This window comes from Hypanus sabinus, chromosome 7 (assembly GCF_030144855.1).
Source record: "Hypanus sabinus isolate sHypSab1 chromosome 7, sHypSab1.hap1, whole genome shotgun sequence".
NCBI classification, from domain to species: Eukaryota; Metazoa; Chordata; class Chondrichthyes; order Myliobatiformes; family Dasyatidae; genus Hypanus; species Hypanus sabinus.
Window position 1 is genome coordinate 36,622,870 of NC_082712.1, and position 23,696 is coordinate 36,646,565.

At 39.7% G+C, this 23,696-nt stretch overlaps 1 protein-coding gene across 2 annotated transcripts in view; it reads left to right on the forward strand.

The window, feature by feature from the left end:
• The window catches only part of wdr41 (WD repeat domain 41), a 55,132-nt gene that overhangs the window by 14,150 nt on the left and 17,286 nt on the right, over positions 1-23,696 (forward strand). For both annotated transcript variants that reach the window (XM_059974494.1, XM_059974493.1), the window contains exons 2-6: positions 2,228-2,284; positions 4,751-4,866; positions 19,815-19,863; positions 20,910-21,041; positions 23,010-23,072. In XM_059974494.1, coding sequence (XP_059830477.1) covers positions 2,237-2,284; positions 4,751-4,866; positions 19,815-19,863; positions 20,910-21,041; positions 23,010-23,072 — 408 coding nt within the window. In that variant the 5' untranslated portion in view covers positions 2,228-2,236. The remainder of the gene's footprint in view (positions 1-2,227; positions 2,285-4,750; positions 4,867-19,814; positions 19,864-20,909; positions 21,042-23,009; positions 23,073-23,696) is intronic.

Here is a 23,696-nt window from a genome sequence, read left to right on the forward strand (position 1 = left end):
CAACGTCCAGCACGAACGTGGACCCGTTGTTCCGGAGCACCATAAACGGCCCCTCGTATGGCCGCTGCAGCGGTGGCCGATGCCCGCCCCTTCGTACAAACACAAACTTACAGTTCTGGGCCAGGTTACCGAGCTTCTCGCGAAGTCTGCCCAGGACTGCTGCGGGTTCTTCCTCTTGCCCCCTTGGGGCTGGCAGGAACTCCCCGGGGACGACCAGGGGCACGCCGTATACCAACTCGGCCGACGAGGCGTGCAGGTCGTCCTTGGGCGCTGTGCGGATGCCGAGTAGGACCCAGGGAAGCTCGTCCGCCCAGTTGGCTCCTCGCAGGCGGGCCATGAAGGCCGACTTCAGGTGACGGTGGAAACGCTCCACTAGCCCGTTCGACTGTGGGTGGTAGGCAGTTGTGTGGTGCAGCTGAGTCCCCAAAAGGCTGGCCATAGCTGACCACAGGCTGGAGGTGAACTGGGCGCCTCTGTCGGAGGTAATGTGGGCTGGTACACCAAAGCGAGATATCCAGGTGGCGATCAGGGCTCGGGCGCAAGATTCGGAGGTGGTGTCGGTGAGCGGGACCACCTCTGGCCATCTTGTGAACCGGTCCACGATAGTCAGGAGGTAACGCGCTCCGCGCGACACTGGCAGGGGGCCCACGATATCCACATGAATGTGGTCGAAACGCCGGTGGGCGGGATGGAACTGCTGCGGTGGGGCTTTGGTGTGCCGCTGCACCTTGGCCGTCTGGCAGTGCATGCACGTTCTGGCCCATTCACTGACCTGTTTGCGGAGTCCGTGCCAAACGAACCTGCTGGAAACCATCCGGACAGTTGTCCGGATGGAGGGATGCGCCAAGTTATGAATGGAGTCGAAAACGCGTGGCCGGTTTGAGGCGCCTCGGCGCAGAGGCCGACCTCCCAAGCAGGTTCTGGCCCAGACTGTGGACATTGGGGGGGTGTATCGCCGGTTCTGGGGGGGGGGGGGGGGGTTATGTGGCGACCCATTTCCTAGCGTATCCAAACCGACTCACAATTAGATAGCCTACGGGGGTTTGCGAGCACAGAGCTTTGGAGCCTCTGCGCCATGGGGGGGCCGGTTGACAGAGGCTTAAAAGTGAGGCTGAAGTTTTCGAATAAAGTTTTTTTCCTTCGACTGCAGTTACCGACTCCGTGTCGTAATTTTAGCGCTGCGTGTAGCACACCGCTACAATTGGTGGACCGGACGGGGCTGGCCGGTGGCGACGTCACAGAGTAGGGTCCTCTCACCCGGGCCCACGGGGAGGTCCTGGAGCTGCAGACCGGAGACTGCGGTCCTGTAACTCGGAATCTCCTCATCCGCCTGCTGTGCCTCTGCCAGCGCCTCAAAGTCTACCCCTTGGGAAAGGGCATGAACGGTAGGGCGAGAGAGCGCATCCGCCACGACATTGTCCTTACCCGAGACGTGCCGGACATCCGTCGTGTATTCAGAGATGTAGGACAGGTGGCGTTGCTGGCGGGATAACCAGGGGTCGGATGCTTTCGTAAACGCAAAGGTAAGCGGTTTGTGGTCCGTGAACGCGGTGAAGGGCCGACCTTCTAGGAAGTACCTGAAATGCCGGATTGCCAGGTAGAGCGCCAACAGTTCCCGGTCGAAAGCACTGTACTTAAGCTCGGGTGGTCGCAGGTGTTTGCTGAAGTGATCTGGCGAACGTGGAATTGGGCTTCGGCTTGCTGGAACCATAGGTCCGGGCGTTGTGTCCAGAAACCTGGCAGTTTCAACGAAACCGCAGGAACAGAGGCGGCGTCGGTCATTTCTGGTCCAAAAATCGTTTGGACCGTCGGGGTCACCAATTGTAGCGGTGTGCTACACGCAGCGCTAAAATTACGACACGGAGTCGGTAACTGCAGTCGAAGGAAAAAACTTTATTCAAAAACTTCAGCCTCACTTTTAAGCCTCTGTCAACCGGCCCCCCATGGCGCAGAGGCTCCAAAGCACTGTGCTCGCAAACCCCCGTAGGCTATCTAATTGTGAGTCGGTTCGGATACGCTAGGAAATGGGTCGCCACAATATCATTAGCAAATGGCTGCAATAAGATAATTCAGACTGTTCTTGCTGATATTTGAAGATTACAGGCATTTCAGAGATGCTGACAAAATTAAGATCCCTTTCTTCAAACCAGGATATTAATTTGTATGAGTAAATTGAAAGCTACTAGATCTTGACTGGTTTTATTTGATATATCCTTTTTTTTTGCAGATTTGAGAGATGTTGCGATGGTTGCTGGGAGGAAGGGATGTGCAAGAACCAGTGGAGGTGAGGGATAAAACTTTCATCTTGTTATTAATATATATGGATTCTTAGATACGTGTCCTGTTTTGTTAATTAGTTGGATAAAGATTTTATTTTTAATTCAAAGTGTCTAAGGTATACTCCACCATTCGGAGTTGATCAAATCTGTTCCTGGAGTAATTGCAAGTGACTCACCATAGCAGTGTCATCATTACATGTTTTGTTTTCATCATGATGGGATGGCACAGTAGTGTAGTGGTTAGTTTAATGCTATTACAGTGCTAGTGACCCAGGCTCAATTCTATAACTGACTCCAAGAAATTTGTACGTTATTCCCATGATTGTGTGAGCATCCTCCAGATGCTCCTGTTTCCACCCACATTCCAAAGATGTACAGGTTGCATAGGCAGTGTGAGCTAGTTGTGCAGGAAGGGCCTGTTAAGGTGCTCTATCGATAAATAAATATTCATTTGGAGTAAATATCTGCTGTTTGCCCTTTGATGCAGATCAAAATATTCCTTTATATTTGGTTCAGCCTTCCATAGTTCAAGTTGATTGTTATTTCAACAGTATGCTTGTATGCCGCCAAATGAGAAACAATGTTCCTCCAGAATAAGGTACACAACACAGTAACTAAAACTTATACACAACAAATAAGGTAATATTACCACAAACAAATTATCAAATTGTTTACCAGGAACACTGCATGTTCAGGGCCGTTTATCAGTGATCCCTCTCATCCGTCCAACAGTCTCCTTGAAACCATCAGGCAGGAGATACCGTAGCATTATGGGAAGGACTGTTGAGATGGGAAACAGCTTCTTCCCTAAGGCTGTGACATGACTGAACTCCCAGCCACCACCCAGGTCACATCAAGTATGAAGCGCCAGTAGTGTTATACTGTTTACTTTTAACTTGTGTTGTAAATGGAGCTTATTATTTGTTAATTCATTTGTGGTGGTGATATTACTTTGTATTGTGTGTGAGTTATGTACTGTTTTGCACACCTTGGTCTGTTTTGTTTGGAGTAGTGGTGGATAATTGTTTATCGGGATGGAGGCCGGTGACTAGTGGGGTGCCTCAGGGATCTGTTTTGGGCCCAATGTTGTTTGTAATATACATAAATGATCTGGATGATGGGGTGGTAAATTGGATTAGTAAGTATGCCGATGATACTAAGGTAGGAGGTGTTGTGGATAATGAGGTGGGTTTTCAAAGCTTGCAGGGAGATTTATGCCGGTTAGAAGAATGGGCTGAACATTGGCAGATGGAGTTTAATGCTGAGAAGTGTGAGGTTCTACATTTTGGCATGAATAATCCAAATGGAACATACAGGGTAAATGGTAGGGCATTGAGGAATGCAGTGGAACAGAGAGATCTAGGAATAACAGTGCATAGTTCCCTGAAGGTGGAGTCTCATGTAGATAGGGTGGTGAAGAAGGCTTTTGGAACGCTGGCCTTTATAAATCAGAGCATTGAGTACAGAAGTTGGGATGTAATGTTAAAATTGAACAAGGCATTGGTAAGGCCAAATTTAGAATATTGTGTGCAGTTCTGGTCACCGAATTATAGGAAAGATATCAATAAATTAGAGAGAGTGCAGAGACGATTTACTAGGATGTTACCTGGGTTTCAGCACTTAAGTTACAGGGAAAGGTTGAACAAGTTAGGTCTCTATTCATTGGAGCGTAGAAGGTTGAGGGGGGATTTGATTGAGGTATTTAAAATTTTGAGAGGGATAGATAGAGTTGACGTGAATAGGCTGTTTCCATTGAGGGTAGGGGAGATTCAAACGAGAGGACATGATTTGAGAGTTAGGGGGCAGAAGTTTAAGGGAAACACGAGGGGTATTTCTTTACTCAGGGAGTAATAGCTGTGTGGAATGAGCTTCCTGTAGAAGTAGTAGAGGCCAGTTCAGTTGTGTCATTTAAGGTAAAATTGGATAGGTATATGGACAGGAAAGGAGTGGAGGGTTATGGGCTGAGTGCAGGTAGGTGGGACTAGGTGAGATTAAGAGTTCGGCACGGACTAGGAGGGCCAAGATGGCCTGTTTCCGTGCTGTGATTGTTATATGGTTATATGGTATACGTGTATAGTTAAAAAGAATAAACTTGAACTTGAAATAATAAGATACATTTAGTCTTGTCCATGTTGAGACTCAAGTTGTTGTGCTTGAACCATTTTACAAGCCGCTCTACCTTCTCTCTGTACACAGTCTTATCATTGTTGTTGATGATGAGGCCAACCACTGTTGTATTATCAGTGAACTCGATAATTCAGTCTGAACAAGATCTATCAATACAGTCATGCATTCATTGGTAGAATTTTGATGTTTCCATTAATGCTTTGGATTATTTTTCAAAATAATTTTGTAGACTGCTAATGTATTGTTCAGTTGTTTAAATGTTCTTTAGAATGTTCATTCAAGCAAGTTTCTCACTTTTTGTAAGGAACTCGACTGTAATAATATTTATCATTTAAATGTTTTAGAAGTCACTGGTTCTATGCTTGAGCGATGACCAACCACAGAATCCCTACACGCAACTCCAGGTTCTAAAAGGCCACAGTGATATTGTTCGCTTCATGGTATGGATTGATGATACCAGGTTAGATTTAATTATTTTTGTGTTCTTCATGCATGTTAAGGAATTTTCAAACATTGTTATTAAGGAATCTTTCCAAATGGTTTTAAGGAGCTTTAAAATATTTCATCTAAATATGGCAAATTGTACATCATATAAAGGAAGCATGAAGAATTCTATATTGCAACTCATTATCATATATTTGTTTGGAAATTCCTAATATACAGATCCAGAAATATCCTTTTCTAATTTTAATAATATTCAAGTATTGTTATTTGTTGGGGAATGTAGTTGGAGAGTACTGAGTTTGAGGAAACAACAACAATATGTTATGAAAACTGGAAATACTGATATCATGTAGAATCTGAAAAGAGAAAAACAATTAACTTTCCAGACTGGAGACCTGTGCAGGCAGATGGAAGAACAATATATTACTCTTGAGGAATTTGGACATTATATCTGAAACTAGCTCTTTACAGTTTCAGACAATTTAATTAACTAACTGTAAATTCCACAGCTACTGTGTGATTGGATTACTAGTTCAGACCTTTGGATTATTAGTTCAATTACTTAATCCTTACATCACAGTTCCCTGGGGGGGGGGGGGGGGGCGGGAATAGATGATATTTATGACTTTTCATTTGCATGTAACACGATGACTTTTGTTATGGTGAACCAGTGTGTTCTCAAATTAATAGTGTGTAATTGCTATTAGTTCTTTATCAATCTTTTTTAATAAGTTTCAAATAGATAAACATAATAATGATAATGATACAAAGAGATCGGAATTACATTAATAACAGTTAACCTATATAGAAACGGACTCTGAGTATGTAATCTAGCCTCCCAATCTCATAATAACTGAACATGAAAAAGATTTAAAAATTTTTTATACAGGACAAGAAAGTAAAAAAAGTAAACTTGAAAAAAAGAGAAAGAAAGTAACTAAAAAAACCTCCAAAAAACCCAAAACAGAACAAAAGCTGGTCTGCCATGTTTCATTGGTTAAAATCATTATTTGTCATTAACTCTGCTCCGCTATACGCAAGCAAAAAGTTATTGAGAAAGGTTCGGAAAAGGTCAGTTTACATCATATGAAAATGTTGAATAAATGGCCTCCAAGTTTCTTCAAGTTTAACTGAAGGGTCGATAATGCTACTCCTAATTTTTTCTAAGTTTAAACATGTTATAGTTTGGGGAAAACTATTGAAATGTAGGGGGATTAGAATCAGGATTACATTAATAATTGCTATTAGTTGAGCTTTGTAATATATTTGTGAGTGATTATAAGACAGTTCAGCTGTTTTCTATTGAGAAACTATTTTAGTGCTGGCTAATATGTAATGCAGGTTATAAATGAGTGTGTGATGTAATGGTTTATTTTAAAGTATGTTATTTAGCTGTAGAGTCAGTATTGGATTTGATATGGGTGTGTTTCCTGTTAAGGAAAAGGTTACTTTAAGAATAAAAAAAAGCAAGTCTTATTAATTTAATAGTATGAAAATTGAATTGACATGATTTTTAAATAAATCCTTTTTCCATAAAATTTTTATCTATGTCTGGATTATTAAAGTAAACTTCCTCAACGTGCTTCTTCAGTACAACTTACATGATTGGGTTTCATGGGTTCCTCCATGATCCCCACATTTATATTGTACTTCGTAGATGGATTTTACTGCCCTCTTAGGCCTAGTCACAATCAGCAGGTGGACCATTTCCTCAGATTGTTTCTGGGGATGATAAATTGATCTGGTCTCAGCCTTCATAACAATTGCAGTTTTCTTCTTCCTGTATTTGCTTTTGGACATGAAGTCAGATACAATGAAGGTGAAAGGCCAGTGAGAGAAAGCTAAGCTTGAGTAGTAGTCTGCTGATGGGCATGCCTTAGTAATATGTTTCTGAGACTTCTGTCTTGGTAAATCCATTAACTCGTTCAGAAAGTAATTCTGTGGGATCACAGGTAAACGTACTGATGGTTTGTTGTACCTGTACGTGACCAGAATATCTAGGATGATGTGAATAATGGATAAAACCAGAACATGTTTTTAAGTCTGTTTGTTAATTTTAATCTGAGGTTTCATTTGATTTACTTGAATGTTTTTTTTCTTTCTTTCTTTCTAAATCTTTTTATTGATATTAGTAATATGGACAGAATACAAATGATATATTGATAAAGAAATTACCAACATACACATTCCATTACATATGAAAAAAAAAACATACATAATAGTTACAATATAAATGAGTTTACCAAGACATAAGCCATAAGATATATGTATGGACATAGTAAATCTAAATATTTCATAATGTATAATATAAAGAAAACAGAAAAAAGAAAGAAAAAAAAACAAAAAAAATTTATATAATGCAGAACTAGCTAATCTAATCTAATAACTATAACTAATAAGTAATATAAAAGAAAAAAGAAACAAAAAAAAAGAGAAGGAAAAAAAAAAGCGGGCTGTTTATAATATCTCACAAAAATAAGTATTCATCAATGCCGTCACTTCCGGTCCTCTCAAAATACATAAGCTAAAAGCTGGGAAATCAAATGAACTTGGCACAGGGTCATATTACATCATATGAAAATGTTGAATAAATGGTCTCCATAACTTTTCAAATTTAATAGAAGACTCAAAAGTACCACTTCTAATTTTTTCTAAATTTAAACATAACATAGTTTGAGAGAACCAATTAAATACAGTGGGAGGATCAATTTCTTTCCAATTCAACAATATAGATCTTCTAGCCATCAGAGTTAGAAATGCAATCATTCGACGGGCTGAAGAAGATAAATGCAGTGAGTCTAACACTGGTAAACCAAAAATTGCAGTAATAGGATGAGGTTGTAAATCGATATTCAAAACCGCAGAAATAATATCAAAAATATCTTTCCAATATTTCTCCAAAAATGAACACGACCAAAACATATGAGTTAAAGACACAATTTCAGAATGACATCTATCACAAATAGGACTTATATGAGAGTAAAAATAAGCTAATTTATCCTTGGACATATGGGCCCTATGTACGACCTATGATGTATTAACTAATTGAAGAATTCTATCCCAATTCTCACTAGAAATACTAAAACTAAGCTCTCTTTCCCAATCCTGTTTAGTCTTATAAAGAGGCTCTGAACGTATCTTCATAATTATATTATAAAGTTTTGAAATAAGCCCTTTTTGAAAAGGGTCTAATTCAAATAAACTCTCCAAAGTATCTGAAGGCACAAAATTTGGAAACGTAGAGAGTACAGAACTTAAAAAATGTCTAATCTGTAAATATCTAAAAAAATGAAATCTCGGCAAGTTAAATTTGTTGGATAATTGCTCAAAAGACATGAAACAATTATCTAAAAATAAATCAGAAAATCTTAGTAATCCCTTAGTTTTCCAAGCCGAATAAGCTTGATCTATAATGGAGGGGTGAAAAAAACAATTAGATACAATAGGACTATTTAAAACAAATTGAGTCAACCCAAAAAATCTCCGAAATTGAAACCATATACGCAATGTATGTTTAACTATCGGGTTGTCAATTCGTTTCGGCAATTTAGAAAGAGCAAAAGGGAGAGAAGTCCCTAAAATAGAACCCAAAGCATAAGCTGATACCGATTAACTAATTTAAAAGGTAAATTTCCATAAACTGGGACCCGTTTATTCAATGGAAACAATTCACTTTTATTAAGATTTAACTTATACCCAGAAAACTCACTAAATTGAGCCAATAATGATAAAACTGCTGGAATGGATTTCTCCGGGTTAGAAATGAATAGTAATAAATCATCTGCATACAAAGATAACTTATGAATATCTGTCCCACGATTAATACCCAAAATATCCTGTGATTGTCTGATGGCAATTGCCAAAGGCTCTAAGGCAATGTTAAATAGTAATGGACCAAGAGGACATCCCTGTCTAGTGCCCCGAAATAGGCGAAAAAAGGGAGATCTTTGATTATTGGTAAACACTGAGGCTACTGGAGTATGATAAATCAATTTAATCCATGATATAAATATCGGACTAAAATTAAACTTCTCCAACACATTAAATAAGTAAGGCCATTCAACTCTATCAAATGCTTTCTCCGCATCAAATGAAATCACGCATTCTGAAGTATCATGTGAGGGAGTATAAACAATATTCAACAATCTCCTAATGTTAAAAAAAGAATAACGATTTTTAATAAAGCCAGTTTGATCATCTGAAATAATTTTGGGTAATACCTTCTCCAATCTAGATGCCAGTAACTTGGAAAAAATCTTGGAGTCTACATTCAATAAAGATATAGGTCTATAAGAAGCACAGTTAGTAGGGTCTTTATCTTTCTTCAATATTAGAGAAATGGAAGCTCTATAAAAAGATTGTGGCAAATTCCCTAATCTAATGGCTTCCTCAAAAACCTTACCTAACCAGGGGGAAAGAGTAGCGGAAAAAAATTTAAAAAATTCAACTGTATAACCATCTGGACCCGGTGCTTTCCCAGAATTCATTGAGGAAATAGCCCCCTTAATTTCTACATCCGTAATAGGAGTATCCAATATCAAAAGATCATCAGATGATAACCTTGGAAAATTTAATTTTCCAAGAAAATCAGACATGGTATTATAATCTTGAGGAAATTCAGATTGATACAGGGAGGTATAGAAATCTTGAAATGCCTTATTTATCTCATCATGATTAACTGTCAGATTCCCATTCTGCTGACCAATCTTAGTGATTTGATGTTTAACCAGAGCATTCTTCAATTGACTAGCTAACCGTTTACTAGATTTATCACTATGTATATAAAAATCAGATTTAGTTTTCATTAATTGATTTTCAATCGAGGATGTAAGTAATAAACTATGTTCCATTTGAAGTTCAACCCTTTGTTTGTACAGCTCCTTACTAGGAGCAATCGAATATTTCTTATCAATCTCTTTAATTTTATCAACCAATAAAAGAGTTTCCATCTTGATACGTTTCCTCAAATCAAAAGAATAAGAAATAATCTGTCCACGTATATAAGCTTTAAAAGTGTCCCAAAGTGTTCCGCAGGAAATATCATCTGTAGAATTAGTTGAGAAGAAGAAGTCGATCTGCTCCTCCATAAATTTTATAAAGTCAGAGTCTTGCAACAAGGTAGAGTCAAATTGCCATTGTCTAGCATTAGAAGCTGTATCCGTAAATTTCATAGAAAGTAATAACGGAGCATGATCAGAGATAGCTATAACATCATAGTTACAACCGATTACCGATGGAATAAAACAAGAGTCTACAAAAAAATAATCAATTCTTGAATAAGAGTGATAAACATGTGAGAAAAAAGAAAACTCTTTGTCATTAGGATACCGGAATCTCCAAATATCAAAAACTCCATTGTCAGTCAAAAAAGAGTTAATACAAGTGGCCGACTTATTAGGTAAAGTCTGAATAGATAAAGATTTATCCATCAGAGGATTTAAACAACAATTAAAGTCACCACCCATTATTAACATATTCGTTTAGATTGGGTAAAGAAGTAAATAAAGACTTAAAAAAGTCAGGACAATCCACATTTGGAGCATAAACATTAACCAAAGCAACCTTTTTATTATAAAGTAAACCTGTAATTAACAAAAATCTGCCATTCAGATCCGAAAAAATATCATGTTGAACAAATGAAATAGAGGAGTCAATAAAAATTGAAACTCCTTTTACTTTAGCATTCGAATTTGCATGATACTGTTGACCCCGCCAAAATCTAAAAAAATGAAATTTGTCCTCCCTCCTCACATGAGTTTCTTGTACAAAGATGATATGAGCATTGTCTTTGGAATACTTTGAAAATCTTCTTTCGTTTAATTGGATGATTTAAACCATTAGTATTCCCAGACACAAAATTAACGGTCTGAGCCATAATTCTATAATCAACCCTTTGGTATAGAAAGGGTTAACCAACTTATAAACTCATGCACCCGGAAGAGGAACAAAAGTAGTGAGAAGACCCGGAAGTGACGACAACACAGACATATTTGAAGTTCAAAAACAGCCCAAATAAAAAAACTAACACAAACTGGTACAAAAAAAATAGAATTAGAAAACAGACCATCCCCCCACCCCCCGAGAAAAAGCCAAAATATGACTTAAAAAGAGAAAAAGTAAGACTAATCCTACCCCCATGTCAGCTGAAGAACACTCCATATAAAAAGGATATATATAAAAGAATCACCCCAACTTTAAAAATTAAAATCGCTATAATAAAAACCATATTTCTAAGTATAGTTAGTTGTAAAAAGAATAAAAATATAATCACTAAAAAACAATTATAACTCGGGCTCTGGCCCAGACAAAACAAAAAATATTTAAGCTAAGATAAGCGATACATTGTACGGAAGAAACGCGAAAAATATAAACATAACGCCATCTTAAGCAAAACCAAAAATCTTTTCCAAAAAACCACCATCTTAATCAAGGAAAAATTCACCTTCAAAGAATTAAAAATATACCTTCGAAGGAACAAAGTTAATAGACAAGTATGTAGTTAAATGATTAAAGTGTATAAGGCAAAACAATTAACATGACGCAAACACACTTTAACTTAAGTATAAAGTGTAGGATAAACCTACACCAATAACCAGATTTTAATTCTGGTTTAAGAGATCGAGAACCATCTTACACGATCAGAATCATTCATTTATTAAAGACTGGTGTCTGTAGCAATAGGGAAGTTCTCCTCCAGATATTTTCTTGCTTCTAAAGTTGAAAGGAAAACCTGTCGTGGAGCATTCGACGGAGAAATTCGAAGCTTCGCAGGGTATAGAAGCGCAGGTTTCAGATTTTTCTCATAACATTCAGCCATCAACGGTTTAAAAAGAAGCCTTCTTTTTAAAAGGTCTGGACTAAAATCTTCGATCAGGCGGAAGCAAAAATCTTTGATTTTAATCATTCCTACCCGACGAGCTGCTCTTATAACTTGTTCTTTGTCATGTACATAATGGAACCGGACAATTACCACTGAAGGTTTGTCTGTAACACTCGGTGATCGACGCCGAATTCTATGTGCCCGATCCAATAAAGGGGGGTCATTCGGGAAAATCGTCGGAAACGCTTCTTTTAAAAGTTGAGCAAAATATTTCGAAGGGTCATCTTTTTCTATGCCGTCTGGAAGACCAAGTATACGTAAGTTCTGTCTTCTGGACCGATTCTCAAAATTGTCACTCTTGGCTTTAAGGGCTTCCATCAGCTTAATGGTCGAAATTAAATCCTGTTGCAGTTTTCCAATAGTCAAATCTCGCTTCCGAGCTTCTTGCAGAGACGTAATAAGAGCTTGTTGCTGTTTAATTACTAAATCCGTCTTAACCATGTACTCTTGAAAAGCCTTTATATCTTCTTTAAAAAATTGTTGTAGTTCAGCAAATTTTTTATCCAAAACCTCCATAAACAATTCAAAAGTTAATTGAGTTTGTTGTGTCGGAGCCTGCTTTTTTCCGTTACCGTTCAGATTACGTCCGGGATCCCGAACCTTAGACCTGAGAGACATTTCTGTTTGCATTTCTTCAAAAGTTCACAACAAACTTTTGGCAGTAAATCCAAAAAAAAGAATAAAGAAACTTTCGGTATAGGTAAAAATAAACTGAATAAGGGTGATCAAAGGTTAAAAAAAGTAAAGGTTATGGAGCGAATCCAAAACGGTACTCACTCCATGAGCGTCTCCAGCCGCTTTTCGAATGTTTTTTTTAAAGTAAATCAATCTAATACTATACTCTTGAACACCTCACATCAACTGTACTTAAAACTGTAGCTAATATTTCAGTGTAATTAAAAATGTAATGCTGATTGTTGAAACTATTGGAAAAGTTTCACCTTCGCCAATCTAGGCTAAAACTGGATAGGTGGGCCATTAAATGTACCAAGTCACTCTTAGCCAATTATTGAAGATACAAGAGACTGCAGGTGCTGTAATCTGAGTGGGAGGCAGCTGGGGGAGGGGAAAGCATCTGTGGGCTAGGGGGATGATTTGCTAAAAACACAGGTGAGAAAACCTGGAGGAGGGAGAATGGAACATAGAGGTTGCAGGTCACATGAAATTTTAAAATAAATGAAATTTTAAAATAAAAGTGCCCATACATTTGGGTTGTAGATTAGCCAGGTGTGGTGTGTGAGTTGCTTTTCCTCTAATTTGTCTATGGCATCTGTCTGGAAGTGGAGAAGGCTGAGGACAAGTAGGGCAGTGTGAGAATGGGAGAGTCTTAAAATGCCAGAAGCTTAAGATGGCCATTGTGGTCAGAATGTCGATGTACAGCAAAAATCTCTACTCCATTTCTGACACTTCTCTCCCTTTTCCCTGGATCTCTCTGTCTCGGGAGGCAAACTAAAAACCCACAGACTCCCACAACGACCTAAACTATGTCTTCCCACTTGTGCTCTTGTAAAGGCACTATTCCTTTCTCTCACTTTCTTCAACTCCCCTGCATCTCTGGATCTTAAGACTAGGCTTTTTGTTCCAGGACATCTAAATTCTTTTTAGGAAAAGGTGTTTTTCTCTCTCCTTGGTTGATGCAGTCCTCAATCATATTCCCCGATCTTCTGTTCTCATCTCCACGTTCAGCATATTTTCCTTTGAATTTCTGCCAGCTGCAGTGGGATCCTATTATCTACCTACCTGGACTCCATTTTATCACCCATAGTTCAGTCCCTCCCCACCTACATCCGGGATACATCCCATGCTCTCCACCTCTTCAATAACTTCCAGTTCCCCGGTCCTGACTGCTTCATTTTCATCATGGATGTCCAATCCTTATACACTTCAATTCCCCATCAATAAGACCTCAAAGCCCTCCGCTACTTTCTTGACAATAGACCTCACCAGTTCCCCAACACCACCAAACTCCTGTGGTTGGCGGAACTGGTGCTCACACTTAATAATTTCTCTTTCGTCTCTTCCCACTTCCTTCAAACCAAGGGTGTAGATATGGGCAGTCGCATGGGCCCCAGCTAAGCCTGCCTCTTCGTGGGTTATGTGGAACAGTCTATGCTGCAAATCTATGCTGGTACTGCTCCCCAACTTTTCCTTCGCTACATTGGTGACTACATTGGTGCTGCTTCCTGCACCCATGCTGAGCTCGTTTTATGGACTTTGCCTCTAACTTTCACCCAGTCCTCAAATTCACTTGGTCCATCTCGGACACTTCTCTCCCCTTTCTCAATCTCTCAGATTCAGATTCAGATTCAGATTCAGTTTATTGTCATTTAGAAACCACAAATGCAATGCAGTTAAAAAATGAGACAACGTTCCTCCAGAATGTTATCACAAAAACGCATGACAAAGCAGACTACACCAGAAAATCTACATAACGTTTGGCAATCCCCAATCCAGAGTCCAGAGAGGCTGCTGCGTATTAATATCGCGCTACCATCTAGCACGTTCCCCGGAAAGGAGCTCCAATCCCACCAGACAAACAAGACCAAAAACTAAAGCTACAAGACCTGCACAAAACTACACAGTTACAACAGTGCAAATAATAGGATAATTGATTAAAAAAAACAGACCATGGGCACAATAGAAATAGTCCAAAGATGCCAAAAGACTATTAGTTCGAAAGAAACCACCACACAGTTTCTGGAAGTTCCCAGGGTCCCAACAGACTCGTCCTCTTACGCCACCAGCAAAACGGAATACCCCCGCTATGGACCTCCACGGTGCCGCCCGATCTAGCCTCGCAGACACAGCACATGAGCGAAAGCTCTGTCGAACCCAGCCTTGCAGACACGGCACACAGTGAAAGCGACCTGATTGCAGCGGACTTTTGCAGAGTCCGTCGAACCTCCGAATTTCCGAACATCCCCTCCGGCACAGCTTCTCTAAGCACCATCCTCCGCCAAGCGTATTAAGACGGCCCCGCCAATGGCCATCAGCAACGCGACCCCGAGGACTCAGGGCCTGTTCTTCCCAGCAGAGACCCGGACCTCACAGCAGCAGCAGCAACGACGGAAGGTTTTCCTGAGATTTTCAGATGTTCCTCCATGCTCCCATGTCCGTTTTTCATCCGATTACGATTGCGCATGGCACCCCGCTTCACAAATAACAGATAAACAGCTCTGGAGTGGCCGCTTCAAGCTGCCGTCGGTCTCCATCTCTGGAGACTGACTGTCCACTGACATTTTCTATAAACCCACTGACTCCCATTACTACCTTGATTATACCTCTTCCCACCCTGCCAAATGTAAAAATGTATTCCCTATTCCCAGTTCCTCCGTCTCCACTGCATCTGCTCCCAGGATGAGGCTTTCCATTCCAGGACATCTCAAATGTCCTCTTTCTTTAAGAATTGTGGTTTCCCTTCTGCCATCATCAATGATGCCCTCACCCCCATCTCCACCATTTCCTGCACTTAGGCCCTCACCCCATCCTCCCGTCACCACAGCAGGGACCGTGTTCCCCTTGTCCTCACCTACCACCCCACCAGCTTCTGGATCCAGTATATTATCCTCCACAACTTCCGCCACCTTCAACAGGACCCCACCACTAAGCACATCCTTCCCTCTCTACCCTTCTTTGCTTTTCTCAGGGATTGTTCCCTCCGTGACTGCCTGGTCCACACGTCCCTCCCCACAGATCTCCCACCTGGTACTTATACCTGCAAGTGTAAGTGCTACACCTGTTCCTACACCTCCTTTCCTACCACCATTCAGGGCCCCAAACAGTCCTTCCAGGTGAGGCAACACTTCACTTGTGAGTCTGTTGGGGTAATCTATTGCATCCGGTGCTCCCAGTGCAGCCTCCTCTACATTGGTGAGACCCGACGCAGATTGGGAGACTGCTTAGTCAAGCACCTCTGCTCCGTCTGCCACAACAGACAGGATCTCCCGGTTGCCACCCACTTCAACTCTGCTTCACATTCCCATTTGGATATGTCCATACATGGCCTCTTCTACTGCCATGATGAGGCCAAACTCAGGTCGGAGGAGCAACACCTCATATACCGTATGGATAGTCTCCAGCCCCTTGGTATGAACCTCGAATTCTCCAACTTCCGGTAATTCCCTCCCTCTCCCTTCCCCCATCCCACTTTCACTCTGCCTCCTCTTCTAGCTGCCTATCACCTCTCTCATGATTCTGCCTTCTTCTACTACCCATAGTGCTTTCCCCTTACATTCCTTCTTCATCTCTCCTGCCTATCCCCTCCCTGCTTCCCCTCCACCACCCGTTGATCTTTCCTGTGATTGGTTTTTCACCTGGCACCTTCCACCCTCTCCCACCTTCCTTATAAGGCCCCTGCCCCCTCCTTTACTCCTGACGAAGGGTCTCGGCCCGAAACGTTGACTGCTTATTTCAATGGATGGTACCCGACCTGCTGAGTTCATCCAGCTTTTGTACGTGTTGATTTGGATCCTATTATCAGTTGCATCTTCTCCTCCCTGGCCTGTTCTGATTTCCACAGGAACTATTCTCTCCATGATATCTTGGTTTGCTTATTTAGACTGTAAGGTATAAGAGCAGAACTAGCCCATTTGGCCCATCATCTCTGCTCCACCATTTCATCATGGCTGATCCATTTTTCACTCAGCCCTAATCTCCTGCCTTCCCCACCATATCCCTTCATGCCCTGACCAATCAAGAACTTATCAACCTCTGCCTTAAATGTACATAAAGACTTGGGCTTCACAGCTGTGGCAACAAATTCCACCATTACTCTCTGGCTAAAGAAATGCCTCCTCATTTTCATTCTATAAGGACACCCCTCAATTCTGAGACTATGTCCTCTGGTTTTAGATACTCCCACCATAGGAAACATCCTCTCCACATCGACTCTATCAGGGCTTTTCACCATTTGATAGGTTTCAATGAGGTCACCCTTCATTCTTCTGAATTCCAGTGAATAAGGGCCAGAGCCATCAAATGCTCTTCATATGACAAGCCGTTTAAGCTTGAAATCCTTTTCGTGAACCTCCTTTGAATCCTCTCCAGTTTCAGCACATCCTTTCTGAGATAAGGGGTCAAAAACTGCTCATAATACACCAGGTGAGGCCTCACAAGTGCTTTAAGTCTCAACATTCCACCCTTGCTTTTATATTCTAGCCCTCTTGAAATCGATGCTAGCATTATATTTGCCTTCCTCATCAAATTAGCCTTTAGGGAATCCTGTACAAGGACCCCCAAATCACTTTGCACCTCAGATTTTTGTATTTTCTCTCCATTTGGAAATAGTCAGCCTTTTCATTTCTTGTACCCAAGTGCATGGCCATACACTTCCTAGCACTGTATTCCATCTGCCACTTCTTTACCCATTCTCCTAATTTGTCCAAGTCTTTCTGTAGCTAATTTCCTCAAAGCTGCCTGCCCCTCTACCTATCTTCATATCGTCTGCAAATTTTGCAACAAAACCATCAATTCCATCATCCAAATCATTGACATATAACGTAAAAAGAATCAGTCCTAACACTAGTCACCGCCAGTCAACCAGAAAAGGCTCCCTTTATTCCCACTCTTAACCTCCTGCCAATCAGCCACTACTTTATCCATGCTAGATCCTTTCCTGTAATACCATGGGCTTGTAGCTTGTTAAGGTGCCACACATGAGGCTGCCTATCACAGGCCTTCTGAAAGTGCAAGTACACAACATCATCTGATTTTTTCCTTTGTTTATCGTGCTTGTTATTTCTTCAAAGAATTCCAACAGATTTGCCAGGCAAGATTTTCCCCAGAGGAAACCATGCTGACTATGGCCTATTTTAAAATGCCTCCAAGCACCCCAAAACCACATCCTTAACAATTGACTCCAACATCGTCCCAACCTCTGAGGTCAGACTAACTGTCCTATAATTTCAATTCTTATGCCTCTCTCCCTTCTTGGAGTGACATTTGCAATTTTCCAGTCTTCCGGTACCATTCCAGAATCTAGTGATTCTTGAAAGAACATTACTAATGCCTCCACAATCTCTTCAGCCATCTCTTTCAGGACCTGGTTCCTACATCATTTGTTCTAGGTAACCTATCTACTTTCAGACCTTTCAGTTTCCCAAGAACCTTTCTTCCTTGTAATGGTAACTTCACATACTTCATGACCTCTGTCACCCGGAACTTTCACCATACTATGCCTTCCACAGTGAAGAATGATACAAAATACTTCGTCAGTTTGCCTGGCATTTTGTTGTCCCCCATTACTACCTCTCCAGCATCATTTTCCAGTGGACTAATATCCACTCCCACCATTCTTTTACACTTTATATTTCTGAAAAAAGCTTTTAGTATCCTTTTTAATATTATTAGCAACTTTCATGTTCTATCTTTACCTTTAGTGACTTTTTAGTTGCCTTCTTTTGGTATTTTAAAACTTCCCAATCCTCCAACTTCCCAGTAATCTTTGGTGTAATATATACCTTCTCTTTGACCTCTTGCCCTTAGAATACTACTACTTCTTTGGGATGTGTATGTCCTGTGCCTTCTAAATTGCTTCCAGAAATTCCAGCCATTGCTGCTCTGCCATTTTCCCTGCCAGTGTTCTTTTCCAATCAATTTTGGCCAGCTCCTCTCTCATGCTTCTGTATTTTCCTTTATTCCACTGTAATACTGATAGATCTGACTTTAGCTTCTCCTCAGATTCCAGGGCGAATTCGATCATGTTATGATCACTAAGGGTTCTTTTATCGTAGGCCCTCTAATCAATTCTGACTTACACCCACCCTACCCTCCCTGTCACCTCCCCTGCATCTGTAGGAGATGTAACATTTATTTATGCACTTCTGTCCTTATCTCCACCTAGAGACTTAAATGGCTTCAAGGTTGGGCAGTAGTTCACACATACCTTCCCCAACTTCACCAGCTATACGCAGGGCACTCAGTGTGCCTTCTGTGATGTTGGCAAGGCCACATGTAGACTTCGTGACTGTTTTGTGCCATTCTGTCAAAACTGCCATTTAGACTTCTCTTCCCACTCCCATACTGACTTGCCTATCCTCTGCCTTGTCCACTGCCATTGTGGTGCCAGATGCAAACTAGAGGAAAATCACTTTGTGTTCTTGTGTGGAACCTAATGGTATGAACATTTGAATTTAATCTAATGACATGCCACATCTTGAACCTCTTTCAATCTTTACAATCTAATGATATGAATATTTGTGTTTTCAATTTCTGGTAAGTCACACTGCGCTCATTTTTCTCTCCTTCTGATTTCCTCTCAATCACCACCACCATTACCCCTTGCCCCCCAACTGGTTCCACCTGCCCATTATCTCTCACTTAACTTTTTCAACTTATAACCTTCCTTGCTTGTAGGATTCCAGTATCCACAGTCTCTCGTGTCTCCACTTCATTTTCTTCTGGCTTCTTTCTCTGCCACTATGCTCCAGCTGTTCCCTCTTCCTTCGTATACTGCCACTTATCATCCACCCCGGAGTTGTATATCAACTCCACTCCACCTCCCCACCTAGATCTATTGGCTTGTCATCAACCTCCTCATCTGTTTCTACCTATCACCTGGTTGCCCCTGCCTCCTCCCTCCATCTCTGCCTCGGCCTCAATGCTCCATCTTTGTATCTTTTATACTCCTTTTACCCTCTGACCTGATTCAGGGTCTTGTCCTGAAACACCAACCATCTCTCTGCTTTCATAGATACTGCTTGACCCGCTAAGTTTCTCCTCCAGTTTGTTATCTACCACTTCATGTCACTTTAGTGTAATATGGCCTTGATGCTTGATGCTGGTGAGGTTCTCCTTTAAGTATGAAACTTATTTGAGTGCAGCCTATCACTTTTTTATCTCATGGAAAGAAGGAGTGCATGTCATTTGCGTACCTGGATCCTGGACCTGGTTTAAAATAGCTCATCCAGATGGCAAGTTCCATGAATTATCTTAGACTGAATTTATTTATGAAGACTATTGTAGGGGGATTAAAAGTCTGAAGGAATGGCAAAGTTAGTAAATATATCATTTTTCTGTTGTTTTTCTTAAAATTTTTACACTTTATTCAAGAAGAATAAATTCTATGCTAATTTTTATTTCTGCAGGTTTGCCTCAGCAGGAGATGATGGGGTTGTGTTTATATGGAATGTACAGGTAACTATTTGTTGAACAGATTTTGTTGTATGTAAGACATTGTTTCAGATTTGCAAAGAAAATTGACTTGACCAATGAGTATCTGAGTATTCTTTACTGGATAAACAGCCAATATTTCTATTCACTGTCTTTGAAATCAAATCCCAGTGCCTCACATAATTGAGGAAAGTCAGGCAAGTTCTCAGTTGACTTAGAAATGGACTGTGAATTTGTGAACATTCATGAGAATGAATTTTCATTATTACCATGTATGACATAATAATTTTTCTTGTAGGCTGATAAAACTGACTTGTCAATAATAGTCTTTCAAGCAGTATATAGGCATTGTTTTCAAGAGAGAATCACAGAGAAATCATTGGTATAAAAATTTTTAAATTCCACTATCCCTTATGTGCTTTTGTTTAAATCTTGAGATGATGTTAGGAAATATTAAAAATTACAAGAAGATCTTAGTTAACTTTTCTTACATATCTTAGTTGGAGGTTGTTGATATTTATTCATAAGTTTATAAGAAGTTCTTATGACAAACATTGGGAAATGCAGCGCACAGTACAGCAGGCATCCAGAAGGTGGTGTGTTTTATCCATTGCTATTTTGGTTAAGTATGTGGCCATTTATGTTTCAATTCAGTGTAAGGATTTAAAAAACTAAAAACTCTTTTAGCCTGTTATATTTTTCTGAGTAAACTGATCAAAATGAGCTGATCAATATAATTTGTCTTTTTACTTAAAGACTGCAATTGGTAAAATTGCATTCATTGGCATTAAGGGATTTGAGATCCATTTGCTCTCAGGCCAAATTCTGCTCCAGTAACAGTTGTTTATGGTTCTGTTTTATTACTTTATTTTGGATTGGTGTGATTGTAAGATCAAGCATTTGATATGGTGTATATATTATAGTAGGGTAAACTACTACTTGTAATTACTGTTCACATTTTTGTTGCTTTTAAAACAGTTTTAGATTTTTCTTGCTTGGATAATATTGAAATTGATATCCTGGTTTTTACAAAACTATTTTTAATCAAATATTTTATCTTATGCATGCAGACTGGAGAGAGGCTTTCTGAGCTATGTGGCCATTCTAGACCTATCACAGGAATTGCTGTCATTCCACTGATGTATCATTTGCAGTCAGAAAGTAGTTGTCTTCTTACTGCTTCTTCTGATAAGACAGTTATTGTATCCTTTAAATATAGTCTGGAAGATATGTGATTGTTTACTTAGCTTGTCCAAGGAGATTTCAATTTTGTATCTCTGTGCTCTTAACCATGTTCAAAATTGTAATATTTCATTATCTGTTAATGTCTGTTTTCTATTAGATTGTTTGGTCTTTGCTTTGAGTTCCTTGATAAACATCTTAATTTCATAAATAGAAAGAGAAGCATATTGAACTGTTAGACAAGCCTTTAGTTGACTAAAATATGTAGTAACATGAGATGATGGCAATTTGAATAAAACTGCTGGAGCAAGATACATATGAACAGAAAAAAATGTGAAATGACTTATTTTAAAATAAGAATGGGGAAAGGAAATGCGTCCTGCACCTGATAAAATTTTAAACCAGTGGAAGAAAAAGGGCCTTATTATTCAGATCCTGTTTTGGTACAAATGGATAAAAGAATAAGAAGGCAAATAGAATCCTATTAAGATATAGAAGCATAATTAGGCCATTTGATTCATCGAGTCTGCTCCACCTTTGTCAATTTTTTGATTAACAATCAAAGAATGTCTTGATCCCAACTGTCTTAGATACACAGAAGGATCCATAGCTGTCATTCGATCATCTGGTGCATTTGGCGCCAGTGGAAGTAACATATTTAACTACATGGTAGATCCTAGAACATCAGAGTTCCCAGACCACTGCAAAGCTGAGATAAAAATAAAATCTGCTGGAAATGCTCAGCAGGTTGAGTAGCAACTCTCAAAAGAGAAATGAGAGTTAATGTTTCAGGTCCTATCATTGACCAGTGATTATTTTTATTATCAGTCTGTTTTTATTATTAATAGAATTCTTACGTATTTAGTTCTTAGAATACTCAATGTAGTAATGCCGGACATGTGCACAACTATAACTTGATAATGGGACTTTTTTATTGGTGTATTTTCATAATCCCATGACATGAACATATAATGGCCAAGGGAAAGGTATATTATTACTTTTTTAGTTGCGAAGAATAGGAAGGAGTTTCTGAAGGATGCAGATTTTGGTTATAGGAGAAAGAGGTGAGGCATGTGGAGTTAGAGCTGCTACAGAAATCATGAAAGGATTGGGCTTTTACACCCAGAGCTGATAACATTAATTGTGTAACAATGGTTTCCAGTAGTTGGGTGACATTAAGTTAAGGTTGTGAAAATAATTGCAGGTAAGATTTGAAAATGAACTTTAAAGCGTGGGTTGAATGTTGTATTTTCTAGTATACAATTTATAGAAGTTAATCATGGGGTGGGTGGGGGGGGAGGAAAGAAAGTTGAAACAAAATTTAAAGCATACAACTGATATGTATTGGTGTTTGGCACTTATTGGGAAATATAGGTGTGTATATTCCAAATGACCTGAGTGATTTGTTTTCTAAACCGGTGTGTGCAAATTTGGACTAATTCCCTTATTGCTTTTGTATCTCTGAACTATTAATTGTGAGTAACACACTTAATGAAAGACCAAGTGTGTTTGTGTGCATGTCTGTGTTTGTAGAGTTTGTGTTGCTTGTTGCACAAATCTCTCCTTAAATATTGAAAAGATAATCTCAAAAATATATTCTTTCATTAAAATCCCTTGGCATTTTTCAGTGATTTATTTACCAAGAAAATTCATTCATTGGGATATTACAAGTTCAGTTAATCCAAAAGTTGTTCTGATGTCAACCAGTCTAGTATTAGCACATGAATTGACTGAAAAGATAGCCTAATGTTTTTCTCTGGTGCTTGAAAGCTTTACATCAACTTGTATTATTGCCAAGTGAGATATCATATTGCCAACGAATCATTTGGAGTTTTTGATGGTAGGTATACTATTGTAGCCTGTAGTGAAAGAAATCCGATCCATGGTTCTCCAGGACAAATGTTTTAATAAATATTTTTAGTTGAAATGGCAAGCAACTTGGTGATGAAATTAATTCTATATGGATTCTCCTTTATTGATATAGCCAGATCTGGGATTTAGACACTGGCAGCCAAATGCATTTGCTGGCAGAATTTCAGTCTTCTGTTAAGGTAAGATAAAGCCTCTAGTTTAGTGGATTTGTATCAATGGGTATTAATCCATTTAATATTTGATGAATAGTATAAGAAAAATGTTATAAGTATATTTTATCACAGTGACATAGATTGGTGGTATTGTTGGTAGTGTAGAAGATTGTCATAGGTTGCAACAGGATATTGACAGAATGCAGAACTGGGCTGAAGAGTGTCAGATGGAGTTCAATCCAGATAAGTGTGAAGTGATACACTTTGGTAAGTTAAACTTGATGGCATAATACAAAATTCATGGCAGGATTCTTAGCAGTGTGGAGGAACAGAGAGATGTTGGGGTCCAAATCCATGGATTCGTCAAAGTTGCAGCTCAAGTTAATAGGGGTAGTTAAGGCATTTAGTGTGTTGACCTTTGGTTGGGGGAATTGAGTTAAGAGCCGTGAGGTAATGTTGCAGCTCTATAAAACTGGTTTGACAGCATTTGGAGTATTGTGATTGGTTTTAGCTGCCTCATTATAGAAAGGATGTGGAAGCTTTAGAGAAAGTACAGAGGTGATTTATCAGGATCCTGCTTAGATTAGAGAGCAGATGTCTTATGAAGAAAGTTTGATTGAGCTAGGGATTTCCTCATTTAATTGAAGGTGG